This window comes from Aquarana catesbeiana, linkage group LG11 (genome assembly GCF_042186555.1).
Source record: "Aquarana catesbeiana isolate 2022-GZ linkage group LG11, ASM4218655v1, whole genome shotgun sequence".
Taxonomy (NCBI): domain Eukaryota; kingdom Metazoa; phylum Chordata; class Amphibia; order Anura; family Ranidae; genus Aquarana; species Aquarana catesbeiana.
The window spans coordinates 219832195-219847838 of record NC_133334.1 but is presented as its reverse complement, the minus strand read 5'-3'; the positions used below and the strand labels follow the sequence as shown (position 1 = coordinate 219847838).

At 39.0% G+C, this 15644-nt stretch overlaps 1 protein-coding gene across 2 annotated transcripts in view; it reads left to right on the top strand.

Moving 5' to 3' along the window:
* The first annotated feature begins 5597 nt into the window (after nt 1-5597).
* KCNK4 (potassium two pore domain channel subfamily K member 4) overlaps nt 5598-15644 on the top strand; it is a 74873-nt gene continuing 64826 nt past the window's right edge. The window contains exons 1-2 of one of the 2 annotated variants that reach the window (XM_073605348.1): nt 5598-5712; nt 6846-7165. In XM_073605348.1, the coding sequence (XP_073461449.1) occupies nt 6977-7165 (189 nt within the window). In that variant the 5' untranslated portion in view covers nt 5598-5712; nt 6846-6976. Of the gene's footprint in view, nt 5713-5736; nt 5869-6845; nt 7166-15644 lie in introns of those variants that run through there. The other variant, XM_073605347.1, reaches the window with a different exon arrangement.

The window sequence follows — 15644 nt, the reverse complement described above, 5'->3', positions numbered from 1 at the left end:
GGGGACTATATGAACTCTTTCACATTTTGTTTTGTGAGTACATAATATGTTGTTTTTAATAAAACCCTTTCATCCTTTTACTACACCAAAAGTCTGCGCTGTTTTTTCCCTTCCCTTGCTGTTGTTAGCATAATAGCCAGGAAACTAGTACCTGTAGAAAAAAATTCACAAAAGAAGGTTTTCATTAATGAGGTTCTTTATGAATTCTCCAGAGTGGGTAATTACACAATATTCATTATAACAAACACATTGATGCCTCAAACTATTCAACTATGTAAGTCTAGAAACTAAATCCATTAGTATTGATATTATCTACATTTTCATAGACTATATGGCCACATTTATGAAGATGCTACTCCAAACTGTTGATTTCAGATGTTTCCAGTGTAGAGATGTAAAATTTCTGGAGATTTTGAAATCATGAGAAAAAATACATTTTTAAAAGAAATGGGGATTTTTGGGAGGCAGTGGTTTGTAACACTTCTTCCTTGAAGATGCTGCTGGTGAAGAAACACTTTGTGATGTTTCAGAAGCAGCGGAAAGAGTGTTTCTAGAATGAGAACTCTGGAGGGAAAATCTTCTTGCATTTTCATTATGGTCCTCATCTTTTCATTCCATAAAGTATTTTTTAATGTCTTTAGGGCGCCTCTGGCCTGCCAGGGTGTTTTTTTGTCCTCCTTTTAGCATTTGGAAAAAAAATTTTTTTGCTCTCAGCAGAAATTGCACTGTGGAAATGTTTTCAAACTTTGGAAATGTTGGTCTCACCTGAGGAGGAAAAGAAAAAACTATTTACTGAACAGACTATAGGGAAACATTATACTGTGATGGTGAAGAACATTAATAGAAATCATTTAAAGGTTAAAAGGATAAACTAATTTACCCTCTTACCTGTCAATGAAGGCCTGATAGGACAGAAACTATTATCTACTGCATACGAACAATCACCCAACTGTAGGATGTACAAAATGGAGCCCACAAGCATGCTAAACTGAAGCCTTTCCTTTGCAGTGCCCCCAGATGTGCATATTCTCTTGTTTGAGAACTTCATTGAAAAGTACAGTGTTGCTTGAATTTTATTACAGGATTTGCTTATCTTCAGCTGAGAAAACATGCAATAAGTTAAGACTACATACATTTTCGGAAACCTTTCAGTAAGGTATTCAGGGAAGGGGTTTAACCCTCCATTATCCAGTAAACAGTTTGATTACCATGGTATATATATATTATTTATCATTGTAAAAGAACATATTCCACATTTCTTTCTTTTTTTTTCCGAAAATAGCTTTAAAAAAAAAAGGGAAAAACTTTTTTCTCCAAATGTTTCCATTTTTTTTAGGCCTTTTCATCTCTATTCCAGTGTATACTACCTGAGTGGCCTACACTGGGCAGTGACCACAACCCTATTTAAGACCACATATATGAATTGGAATGCCAATTGAAAACTAGGTCCAACATCAGTACCTGACCTAATCAATTCTCTTTTGGCTGAATTCACATACGTTTCTACACACACACACTCAAAAATATCGTGGAAAGCCTTACTAGAATACTGTTTTGGTCTCAAAGAGAGATCCAACGCCATATCAATGCCCATGGTTTTTGAATGGGATGTCGAACAAGTTCATATAGATGTGATAATCAGATGTCCACAAAGCTTTGACCTTATAGTGTATTTCTGTATATTCTTTAGAATACACATACATCCTAAACTTATTTATATATGTAGGGGTTGATTTACTAAAGGCAATAAGACTGTGCACTTTGCAAAGTGCACTTGCACTCTGAAAATGCAGTTGCTCCAGAGCTTAATAAATGAGGTAAAGCTTCACTTTACAAAGAAGTCAGCAGAGTTTCTGCTCATTTACTAAGCTATGGACTGCACTTTCCAAAGTGCACAGTCTATTTGCCTTTAGAAAATCAAGCTCCTAGTCTCTTCCCAACCATTTTTCTTTCCAAGCTGATGTTTTGACAAATGAGTATTGTCACGGCCTAGTTTGTAGATCAGCAAATGTTGTGTAGAGATGTCCATATATGACTGGATTGACAGATAGACACAAACGATTATTTTTCTGAGTGTCTATGTACTACTACTACATGTGTAAATATGAGTGTATATCTATATAAGAACCATATTCCCTGTCCCCAGACACACTCTGAGAATAATATGGTTATTGATCGCCATTGATTGCTATCACTTATCTGGAAATGCTGATGGAGCAGGGAAGGGGTTTAACCATCCATTATCCAGTAAACAGCTGAAGAGGGCAGTATGGGTAGCTCTCCCTCACTGGGCATTGTGACTATAATATGGGCAGGGAGCAGATTTTGGGGTTTCACATATAAGGTATTAGGTAGCACATATTCTCAGTAAAGCAGAAAAGTCCTACCGTGTATGGTAGTGATACCCAGACATTATTACTTCAAGATTGTGATAGGTAAACTCCTGACACCAGCATAAAAAGGGGTTAATGGGTTAATGTGCTTTGTACATCTCTGACAGGAATGGCATTGAGTGAAGGTTTGTATATACTAGATGGATCTTTCAAAGCAAACGGTAATATTCTGCATGTAGGCAGGAAATGGGTTAAGGCTGGTCTCAGCACTCTTATATTATATATTTTGCTTTGTGTCAACCTGTCTGCAGAATCTATGACAGACTGAGAACAAAGAGCATCGCAGAGTGCTGTACCTGAAGAGCAGAGAGTGCTGTGTTCAAGGAGTATAGAGTTCTGTGCCCGAGGAGCAGAGAGTGCTGTGCCCAAGAAGCAGAGAGTGCTGTGCCTGAGGAGCAGAGAGTCCTGTGCCTGAAAAGCAGAGAGTGCTGTGCCCGATAAGCAGAGAGTGCTGTGCCAAAGAAGCAGGGAGTGCTGTGCCTGAGAAGCAGAGAGTGCTGTGCCCAAGAAGCAGAGAGTGCTGTGCCCAAGAAGCAGAGAGTGCTGTGCCCGAGGAGCAGAGAGTGCTGTGCCCAAGAAGCAGAGAGTGCTGTGCTCAAGAAGCAGAGAGTGCCCCAATAAGCAGAGAGTACTGTGCCCGAGGAGTAGAGAGTGCTGTGCACAAGAAGCAGAGAGTGCTGTGCCCAAGAAGCAGAGAGTGCTGTGCCCGAGGAGCAGAGAGTGCTGTGCCCAAGAAGCAGAGAGTGCTGTGCTCAAGAAGCAGAGAGTGCCCCAATAAGCAGAGAGTACTGTGCCCGAGGAGTAGAGAGTGCTGTGCACAAGAAGCAGAGAGTGCTGTGCCCCAGGAGCAGAGAGTGCTGTGCCTGAAAAGTAGAGAGTGCTGTGTCCGAGGAGCAGAGAGTGCTGTACCCGAGAAGCAGAGGGCTGTGCCTGAGAAGCAGAGAGTGCTGTGCCCAAGAACTAGAGAACATTGTTCCCAAGAAGCAGAGAGTGTTGGGCCCAAGAAGGAGAGAACATTGTGCCCAAGAAGCAGGGAGTGTTGTGCCCAAGAAACAGATTGTTGTGCCCAAGAAACAGAGAGTGTTGTGCCCAAGAAGCAGAGAACATTGTGCCTGAGAAGCAGAGAGTGTTGTGCCCAAAAAGCAGAGAAAATTGTGCCCAAGAAGCAGAGAGTGTTGTGCCCAAGAAGCAAAGATTGCTGTACCCGAAACACAGAGAGTGCTCTACCTAAGAAGCTAAGATCGAAGCTTAACAGAACCAGTGAGAATGAGGCATATTTTGTTTCACTCCTGTCACCCTCTTCCCTTTATTACCGCTTCCCTCTCTAATTGATTCACTTTCCTGCTCACCACATTTCACACCTTTTTCTAATCAATACCCCCCCCCCCCCCCCTCATTCCCTTTCTTCATCAGTTGTAGTCACTCACTCACTTGGAGGCTATTAATCTATTTCCTTATTAGTCTTGTTTTTTCAGTAATTTTTCTACCATATGCACGTCTGTAATAGTTATGCTTAACGATATTTATCATTCTGACTGATCATAGCACGTTTAGGCAAGCAGAGGAGAATATGTCCAGTAGTAGTTTCTTCTGCTTAACTTTGAAAGCATCAAAGAGTGCATTGACTCCTTTTATAATTCTAAACCTATTCACATGGCATTTGCCATTTATGTCTGCCATTTTGTTGGTTGCTAAATGGTTTGTAAAGATATTTTAGGTATTTTAGGCTCAGATCATCCCATCTTTCTTCAGTGAAGGATGGCCATGGTGCATGGAATAAAAAAAAGTATTTGTAGCTTAGAGATCCTTTTAAATGGTCAACATAGGCCACCTGACGCAACATTAAAGATTTCAGTATGCTTATACAAGTATGCCTATAAGTATGCTTATATGTCCAAATTTGCAATATCAAGATATTTAACTGCTGAGCCAAACTGCTAGTTTTTGAAGAGTCATCATTATCCTTATCATCATCCTCTTCCTCTATACTGATTATCCATTCCTAACATCTGAGTGTATAAAGAGCAGACAGTAAATCCATATGCGCTCTGTGCACCAGCACAAAAAAATCTGATCAGTTAGGTATTTGTCCAGTATATGGGTGATACGTTTTTTTTGTGTGAATATGAGGATTGTGTTTTCACTAAATGTTTGTCCATAATAATCAGTGCATTAGTCAGTGTATCTCTGCAGTACAGATAGAAAATAGAAAATGTATGTTGTGACACTGCCAGATAATCCAACACATGTGTGATAATTTGTGTTCCAAAACAGTGTTTAGACATGACTGTTTGTGGATGATTGACAAACTATTATCCGCTGTTTGGCTTCTTTTGTCCTGTGAAAGGGTTAAGTGGTAAGGTTAAGTGGCAAGTACTCCTGATACTGCTCTTTATTGATTGTCATCATCATCATTTATGAGAGTCTTGAGAAAATGTAGAGCGTTAACCCCCTGGCTGCCAACAAGAAGCAAGTGTAGTGGGAGGGGTGAAATGACACTGCAGGTCTCCATCATCAGGGATATTTGCTCCCCTGCATTTTACCAGGGTGGGTGGGGTTGCTATGCAGTGTTGTATGGCTTCAGCAGGCAGGAGGGTGATGCTATGCAATGCAAATGCATTAGATGATTTTATATGGCTTCTAGAGGAAAGAGTTAAGAGATTACTTCTAGACAGGGGCTAAGTTGTGTCCAGCAAGTCTTAGCAGAGTAGTCATCTATTTGGATTTTTTTATTGATACTGAAGATGAGCCAGCCTAGTTCAAGAGCACTGCATTGTCTTGCATGGTGCAGAAGAAAAAAGATTAACTTCGGCTTGCTCAGACAGTGAGAAGCTATCACACTTTGTAGTCTAATGGTATCAAGGGACTTAGGTAACTAGACTGTGTATTGAATGAGTGGTGTTTTGAATAGCAGTGTAGGGGCTGTCCTATACTCTACAGTACACTTGCAGAATAAGCAGAAGTGAGAAGCCGTGCGTCCGCACAACTGCTGGTAAGTGGAGCAGGTCTCTTTACCACTGGCAAAACAGTGGTTAATGTATGCATTATCTTTTGCATCTCTTTTGTGATACCTCATTGTATCCTGATGATTATTTTCCTGTGTCATAATAATGCTCTGCATCTGCATCCTTCTGCTTGTGCCTTTCAATTTGCAGCATGCTTTTGCAATCCTTATTTTTCCATCTCTCATTGCTATCCAGCCTCATTTACCTTCCCCTCCTTCTGTCTCAGTGCCTATATCTGTATGACTCCCTCTCTCTTATTCAGTCCTAATTTCCACGCCCATGCAGTGTGTGGATAGGAGGGAGGAATCAGTGTGGTGGGTATCACTCTCCTTAGGACATCTACAGCACAGGCTGAACTGCAGGCCCTGCTGTGGGGGGGGGGGGCATACCTGTCTGAGTGTGTTAGTGTCTACCTGTATGCTCATTATACCCTATATATTTTATCATACTTGTTCTAGGACGTGGCCCCGGTAAGTAGTAAGACTCAAGAACCCTTACTTAGGAAGCTTACATTCTTTTACTTGAAGATGCTCCTATAGTCATTTGTATATGCAATATGTCTCTTTTCATCCAGGAATATAAGATTGTATAGTTTTCTGAAATATATCTCTTTTATATTTTTGTTTATACACTGTTTTATATGTGCATGGTATATTATGTCAAATTTGAGGATGAGTCCGACTAGGGATTATGAAAATTATTTTTGAGGAAACTAAAACAGTTTTCATTAAATGTGGAAACGCAGTTACTATAATGGTAGAAATCTGTGTATATATATATATATATATATATATATATATATATATATATATATATATATATATATTGTGTATTTTTTATCTTAAGTTAATTAACCAATATGTATAATTGCTTCTAGTTTCATGATTCCAGTAAACGCTGGAAAATCAATACAGGTGAAGCTGTTTGTGAAACTTGGATGCTATATATCAAGGCTTTATTAAAGTGCAGATTTACAATGATCCCATAAACTTGTCAGATTAGATTTAACCATGCCCTTGAAGCATTGAGAACCTAAAAATATTTGTTTTCATTTAATTCTAGCTGTAAAAGTAAACACTTTGTATGCATACATGTAATATATAAAATGCCTTCTGTACAATAATGCTGCATTAAAAAAATGATAAAACATACCAATTCATCTGAGTATTTGTGAATTAGGTTATATCATATTTACTAACTTTCAAACTACTTTGATAGAATAGATGAGTACCTATTGATGCATTTATCCTTTTCAGACAGATATTAGTATTAATTGCTACAATTGTAGATAACGTAGTTAATTTTATGTACTAATATACTGACCATTCAGTAGTTACTCTAATTAACTTGACATAGGTTAGACTACTAAATTAAGTTATGTTTATGTAGTTGCTATTGCCAAGTTTTTGCTCATATGAAACCTCCTTGTTTTCTTTTTTTCTTCTAGTGTCTTGTCGCTCCCCAGTAGGACCACTTGCTAGCGGCTTCCTGTACCCACTATCCTGCTCCTCCCAAGATTCCATATTACTTGGAGATCAAATAGAAGCTGAGGAGGTAGTAGTAGCCAGCAAAAACGTCATGAAGAAGAAGACTGTGTTGGCGTTGTTTGGTTTAGTGCTGGGCTACCTGGTTACAGGAGCGGTGGTCTTCCAGATGCTTGAACAACCCTTTGAGGCTATACAGCAGGACCTACTTACAAGACACCGAAATGAGTTCCTTGCAGAAAACTTCTGTATTAAGGAGGATTCCCTGGACAAGTTCGTGTTGGTGAGCAATAGACATAGAATGACAACATTTGGATTCGTAGAAATTTGTAGGAATGCTTAGTTTACTAGACATATAATGGCAAAATGGCTATATGCAAACAAATATAGAGCAGTCATCTTTCATTGTTTGGGTTGACCTGAACTGATGAAAGGTGAACTTGAACTGAAGTCCTTTGGTAATTGTACAGTGTTGCTCTTCACTCTGCCATATTAAATTAAGGCCGTAGACTCCTGTGGAAAAAGTGTGCTCTGCAATCTTAATGTAGCAACAAGTATTGACTGTAATATATTATGCAGGCAACAGAGGTGTGTATGTGTGTGTGTGTGTGTGTGTGTGTGTGGGGGGGGGGGTTGTATAAAGTAAAGAAAGTTTCAATATTTATCTGTCTTTCAGTTGCTAAAACATAGTAAATAGAGATAGTGGGGGTTATTTACTAAAATTTGAGCGTTCACAATCTGGTGAAGCTCTTCATAGAAACCAATAAGCTTCCAGGTCTTATTGTCAAAGCTTAATTGAACAAGCTGAAGTTAGAAGCTGATTGGCTACCACGCACAGCTGCCCCAGATTTTGAGTGCACCAGTTTTAGTATTCCACAGTCTCAATATTCTGGATATGCAGATTTTAAGATAATATGGTCTATCTTAACCGTAGAGCTTGCAAAGAAAAAAAAAAGATTACAGCAACGTGGTAAAAATAAAAAATAAAACATTTCCAAGATGCTGGAGACTAGAACTGAATTGTTTCAAAATTAAAACTCTTCTTTAGCCATACATACAAAATATATCAAAAGGAACACATTAATTTTAGTTATACAAGCTTAAAAAACATGACTGTTCTATGGTTGACTTCATCCTCTTACCTCATAATCGGTAAGAGAAAATTGGTTGGAATTGTATAGCCAGAATGTAATTTGGACACGCTCCCTTTGCATTATTTAGTAACACTCATGTTTTGACTATGCTTTGTTCTTTAGTAACACTTATAGCATTGTCTGCAGGACATGCAAGGATAAATCTTTCATGCGGGCCCATATTCATACTCCTCTGTGTTTAGCATTGTCACTAAACAGGGTGGAGTCAGGATCATGGCAAGGACTGGATTGCCATCACTGTAGACACACAAACATTGACACTGAAAGCATCACACAGAACATTTTCTTGTTCTATTTGACCTATTGGACTTAACCTGTAATGGAATAGTATGAAAAATAATGTGTATATATATATATATATATATATATATATATATATACAGGGGGTTCCCGGGTTACAAACAAGATAGGGTTTGTAGGTTTGTTCCTAAGTTGAATCTGTTTGTAAGGTACATTTTTTAAGTGTAGCTCCTGCCAAAAAGACTATTTTTAAGCTTTTTGTATAGTTGTTTTGCTGTCTGTGCCCCTGTTCAGAAGGTTTCACCTCACTTTCTTTCCTAATGACAATTGGGTTTTGAAAATTTTGGGTTGTTGTGGAAACAAGCCTTGATGATAAAGCTTCAGTGGAGACACCTTTTTGCCCATAATAACTTTTACAGGTGTGAATTTCCCTTCCTAAGGGTAGATTTCCTCTCACTTTCTGTTGTCTCCCTCCGTTTGTAAGTAGGAGTCGTTTGTAAGTCGGATGTTTGCAACTAGGGGACCGCCTGTGTATATAAATAGATATAGATATATCTATATCTATATCTAGATATAGATCTATATATAGATCTATATCTATAGATCTATATAGATATATATCTATATATATCTATATAGATATATATCTATATAGATAAATATATATACACGTGTATATATATATATATATATCTATATCTATAGATCTATAGATATAGATATATATATATATATATATATATATATATATATATATATATATATATATATATATTTAATTCTTGGCCAGGTTAAGACCAATAGAACAAGAAAATGTTCTGTGTAAAAGAGATGACCCTACATACATCTATATTTTTGATGATGGTAGGAAAGTTTCTTGCCTATATCTATGTGGAAAAGTTTCCTCTGTCCCTTCCACTGCTGACAGGCATAGGCCTACTGTTTCTAATGGCAAATACACTCTAATCAAGGCTTTCCAATACATTTATCCATGTCAGTGATTCATCGCAAACCACTATGTACTATGATGAGGTCCTAACTAAAGCCTTCGGTATAATGCTAGATTGGAACAACGCAGACCTTTTCTCGATTGTAGTCAACCTGGTCTATAGAAGACTTGGGCATCCATCGTGAAGATCAGGTCTGATAGACATGCTTGTCCTACACATGCTTTGGGGGACAATGGAGGCAAATATGACAATTTTTCATTCACATGCTGATGTGTTCATATCTTCTATACCTAACGGTTTGATATTTAAGTCTCTATCCCTCAACTTCAAATGTTGTCAGCTGCCAATACAAGGGAAATCACTCTTTTAGAAGCCCTACAAACGTATTCTAACAAGAATTTATGTTTGTATGGGAGATTTTTTAAAATTTTGAGCTCACGGGAAACACCCAAAAACAAAGCAGCCCAGCCCTGTTCCTCTGACACACCTATTTCTCTTATTGGAGTATTCTAAAGATTCAGGTCTGAATATACTTTATAGTTGTTTAATAGTAATGTTTATTCTAAATTAAAAATCCATACAGAAAGAAAAACACTGTTATTTGTACGGATAACTGAACAGTTGAATAATGGCACTTTTAGTGTCTGTAACTATGCAAAATGACATAAACATAATATACTGTAAGAAAGCAGTGACACTTTTACCTAATTTATAAAGGAGAAATATAAAAAAGGTCCAGTCATTCTTAGATGATGTGGCAGGCTGCAGTCCAGTGCAATGTTGTGTGTAAGCCAAAGCCACTCCTCTTCGGAAACAAATGTGTATAGATTGACTGTGCACCATTCATATCTTTGAGTCATTCAATGAGTTTGACAACATCATCTGTTGCAGACACATTTTACTGCAATCTGCATTATATCAGTTTTTTTTCAGGCAAATTACTTTGCTGCTTGGACTGTATGAATGTATTTAACTTGGACAAAATATAGAATGAAAGGGGAATACTGTGTATACATACAGTGGGGAAAATAATTATTTGATCCCCTGCAGATTTTGTAAGTTTGCCCACTTACAAAGAAATAAAGGGTCTATTATTTTCATCAGGTGTCTTTTAAATGATATAGACAGAATATCAACCAAAAATCCTGAAAAAAAACACATAACACAAATGTTATAAATTGATTTGCAGTTCAATGAGTAAAAAGTATTCGATCCCCAAGCACAACATGACTTGGTACTTGGTGGAGAAACCCTTGTTGGCAAGCACAGAGGTAAGGCGTCTATTGTAGTTGGTTACCAGGTTTGCACACATCTCAGGAGGGATTGTGGTCCACTCTTCTGTACAGATCTTCTCTAAATCCTTAAGGGTTCTTTGCTGTCGCTTGTATGCTCCGTACACACGGTCGGATTTTCCGATGGAAAATGTCCGATCGGAGCGTGTTGTCGGAAATTCCGACCGTGTGTGGGCTCCATCGGACATTTTCCATCGGATTTTCCGACACACAAAGTTGGAGAGCAGGAGATAAAATTTTCCGACAACAAAATCCGTTGTCGGAATTTCCGATCGTGTGTACACAAATCCGACGGACAAAGTGCCACGCATGCTCAGAATAAATAAAGAGATGAAAGCTATTGGCCACTGCCCCGTTTATAGTCCCGACGTACGTGTTTTACGTCACCGCGTTCAGAACGATCGGATTTTCCGACAACTTTGTGTGACCGTATGTATGCAAGACAAGTTTGAGCCAACATCCGTCGGAAAAAATCCTAGGATTTTGTTGTCGGAATGTCCGAACAAAGTCCGACCGTGTGTACGGGGCAGTAGAGTGACCACATTTCCCAACTGCCATTCAGGGACCCCCCCCCGCCTACCCAAAAAATATGATTCTTGATACATTTTGTATTCCAATGTTTGGAACCTATCAGTGTCACCTATCAGTCCCCATCAGTGTAGCCTCAGCAGCGCACATCAATGAAGGAGAAAATGACCTGTTTGCAAAATTTTAGAACAAACTATGAAAACTGTGTTTTTTTTCAACATTTTCGGACTTATTTTTTATTGTTTAGCAAAAAATAAAAACCCCAGTGGTGATTAAATACCACCAACAGAAAGCTCTATTTTTGTGATAAAATTTATAAAAATTTCATATGGGTACAGTGTAGCATAATTGCGCAATTGTAATTTAAAGTGTGACAGCAATGAAAATTGGCCTGGGCAGGAAGGGGGTTTAAGTGCCTAGTAAGAATGTGGTTAAAATAGTTAGTCAGGAACATCTATATACTCCTAGATTAGTGTTTTTCACACTGCTGGCTGCAGGCCAGCAGTGGTCTATAGCTATGTCAGGTGGTCCCTAACCACCGTCCAGTCACTGTTGGTAGTGGGCAGGTGGATTATTTTCTGCTACAGCTTCAACCAATCAAAGGATAAGTATGGTTTCATACTGTGCTGTCACTCATGATATCACTAATGACTCTATAAAGCAAAACACTTCTCCTTGTCTGTTCCTTCATTGTCAACTGCCAGGGCAATATTTGAGCCATGAACTGAGCTTTTGGGTAACAGGAAAAGGCAACCCAGCACCAAAAATATATGTCCATAGGGGTGGTTGCAGATACAGTATAAAAACTAAGCACCTCCTGCTTACATGCTTTCTACCTATGTTTAAAAATGTATTCATCCTTCCAAAGGTGTAACTATTGCCATAGCAGATCAGGTAACTGCAATGGCGCTCATGAGCATGGTGCCCGCTCACTCCGGTCCAGTACATGGCTTGGCTATGGACTTTATAGTCAAGCCACGTACTGCACCGGAGCGAGCGGACAGTCGGACACCATGCTTATGAGCACTAACACGGGCCTCGCTCCCGACCCGGCCTCACTCTGAGATCCTGTGTGTGTGATGTCACTGGTTGCTAGACGCCAAGTGGGGCGGCCCTAGCAACCAGTTCCGCCGGTGATCAGTTAGGGTGGCTGCCACTGGCTGTGTGTCCTCTATTTCATTTCGGGACACTGTATTGTCCTGTAATGAAGGCACCCGGGACCTGGGACAGAGATGTAAATTGCGAGACAGTCCCAGGCGATCCAGGACACGTGGGCACCCTAGTGGATTGGCAACTCGAAGTTTCATCTTCCTCCATAAATTTTCTATAGGATTAAGGTCTGGAGACTGGCTAGGCCACTCCATGACTTTGGGGAAACTTACAAAATCTGCAGGGGATCAAATAATTATTTTCCCCACTGTAAGTATTTTATATATAGATATAGTTATATAAAAGTATTATTGTTGTTTGCCTATCCTATAAGTTAGTTACATGGTTTTGATTTTCATTTTGATGCTTGGGTGTTTTAAAAATGTACTGTGCATGATTAAACTGAATAAAGCAATAACATTGATTATCTGTTTACTATAACAACCAATCAGGCTCCAGTGATTTTTTTTAGTCAAGGTAAAAATTAAAGCGGTATTAAACCCAAAAACATAAATGTAATATATTGCAGCTTACCAATCATTAAATGTCATGACTGCATTGGTTTCCTTATTTTAGGCTTTTGTCCTTTATTTTCACTTGCTGATCCTGCAAGTAACACACTCCCTGTCTTAAGGGGTATCCAAAAAACCAAAGTGCAGCGTTAGGAGTATCCAGTATATACTAGACACATATGTGAAAAACAAATAAAATAATTATTGAACATATACATATAACACCATCAAATGTGAAAAGCCAGGCAAAAGCCCTGCTTTAATTGGAGTGTCTAAATAAAAAACCAGGACAGCAAATAGTGAAAGTCCATAACATGTGAGGTAAAGAAAGGTGTCTTCTCCAAACGGAGGGTAACAGTAGACGCTGGGAGGCGTGTGTGCACTCAAATAGGAAGGCGACAGCAGATACCACAGCACATAGATCTCCAATGAGTATAAATGGATACCCTTACCGGATCCGTAGGATGCACATACTGTATAGCAGTGCGTCAAATAGGCATAAGAGGATGATCTCCCGTGATATCCAGCCGGATGGTATCCCACAGGCCACGGTCACCGAAAGGAAGCGATGATCACAGGTGGAAGTCGAACAGCTCCTGCATACGTCCTCTAATTCCGGACCAAGAAAATCCAAAGACAGCAGTTCAAAATAGGGCCATGGAAAAAGAAAAAAAAGAAGCTCCACATAGTGTAAAAAAAAATGGGATTTATTGGATAAAATCGATATACATAAAAGTTTTTCACATATGTTTTTCACATATGTTTCTAGTATATACTGGATACTCCTAGCGCTGCACTTTGGTTTTTTGTATACTTAGTGGACTTGGTTTGTTTGTGTGTCAGCTGCTTTGGTCACTTCATTGCATTTATTATTTTATTTGGTTTAGCGCAGTTCTTTCTTCATTTCTTAAGGGGTATGCAGTCTGGACAGAGGAGCAACAGAGACACCTTTCGACAGCAGCATTGTCAATTTGGGGAGAGGGTAGTGATAGATGCACTAGTAGATATAGATAGACTTGACTAACAAATAAAGCCAAACTCCAGATAACACTTTTAAGCAGTTCAAGCAACTTTTTTTTTTTAAATGAATGAATAAAAGATGGCCATTGTAAGCACACTTGTCAGGCTTAAAGTGGAAGTAAACTCCTGAATTAGATTTCTACCTAGAGGTCGTGCACCGTTTAGGAGATATTCTAGCGAGCAGCAGCCGGTGGCGTCACTGGCGCATGTGCTCTGAAGTATCGGCATACCTGTGTCGTTCCTCCAGAGCTGTGTGCCGTGGCCAAGACTCCCACGCGCACGTATAACGTTATCACAGTTCGGCCATTCAAGCGTTAGGAAGACCGGGTGAAGATGGAAGCCTCTGCAGCGGTGACAGCGCACTGCTGGAAGGCTTCATTTCAAGGTAAGTCTTTCATAATGTGCTAGTATGCGGTGCATACTAGCACATTATTATATTGCCTTGTAGGAGGAAACTTTTTTTTTCCCCCAAAAGTTTACCACCACTTTAAATGGCGAGTTAAACCTTCTAACTGACACTTATGCTGAACAGCTTGTCTTAAAGGGGAACTAAGCCCTCCTATCCTTTTCAGCCAAGGAAGCTGCCATTGCAGCCCCCTGTAGATCTGCAACTGCCATGGTGCTGAACATGTGATCAATTATGACACCAACCATTTGATGGTTTGACAGTTTTGTTGGGAGCACAAGCAAATGTGACAATTAGCATTCCTGGCATAGTTACATAGTTAGTCTAGCTGAAAAAAAGACACAAGTCCACTCAGTTCAACCCACAGAGAAACACACACACACAAATTGAAAACCTCAATGTACACAATGCTATACCCAGAGCTGAACCAGAAGAAGGCAAAAAGAAACAAAAACAATAAGGCTTCATATACACTGCTGCTGGTAAACGGACGTTTAAGAGCAGTTGGGTGTTTTTTTCAGCTGCCCCTGAACTCTCCTCTGTTATCTTATCAGTACATGTACACAGAGGCGTTTATAGTCATTTCTTTTTAAAGCAAAAATATGCATTCAGGATGGATGTTCAGAGGTATTTGAAACGCCAAATGCCTGTACCAGCTTTTAAATGTGTGTAAACGCAGTAACCCGCATTTAGCCGTGTTCCATTTACAGGCTATTTAAATTTTTGACTGTTTGAAAAAAAAATGCTTCTAAACGCAAATGTGGCAAAACGGACGTTTTTAAACGTCAGTTACTATCTGTCAAGTTAGATCGTTCAGGAGAGGTTGTAAAACGCCCCGTGTACATTAAGCCTTAAGCTTGATCCAGGTTGTTCGTGCGGGAAGAAAAAAAATCCTTTCTGATAGCCCCAAGAGGCAGTCGGATGCTGGGAATACAACGTTTTTTTTTTTTGTTTTTTTTTTAAACCATTAAATTGATGGGTTTAGTTCTGCTTTAAAGAAAACTGAAAATTAACAGACTTACTAGCAGGCACAGCAGGTGAAAATCTAAGGATTGGTAAGATTATATTTTTATTTTAGGGTTTAATACATCTTTAAGTATCTAATTGGTTGTTATCAGAATCAACACTGTCTTGTATAAGATTTTAATATTCCATGCATCCTTTAAAGTAACATCTAGTTTGATCCTATGTTACGCTATAGGGCTTGGCATCCCTACTTTATTAATTTTTTATTTAAAGGGTCAGTCCAACAAAAAGTGATATTTAAGTTATTGGTAGACCCTGTTGGGTTGATTGAACCTTTTTTTTCTTACATGTCTTGGGTGCTCTAAAGGCCCATTCACACAAGCAATTAGTACACCCTGGGATTTCCAAGGGCAAGAATATGCTGATTTTTCCATCTGGAATGACAGATATGTGTGAATAGCTGTGGCCGCTCAGCCTGTACAATGTAATGACAGGCTAACGGTGGCCATTCTTAACTGTTCGCATAGCCATTACCTACTGTGATC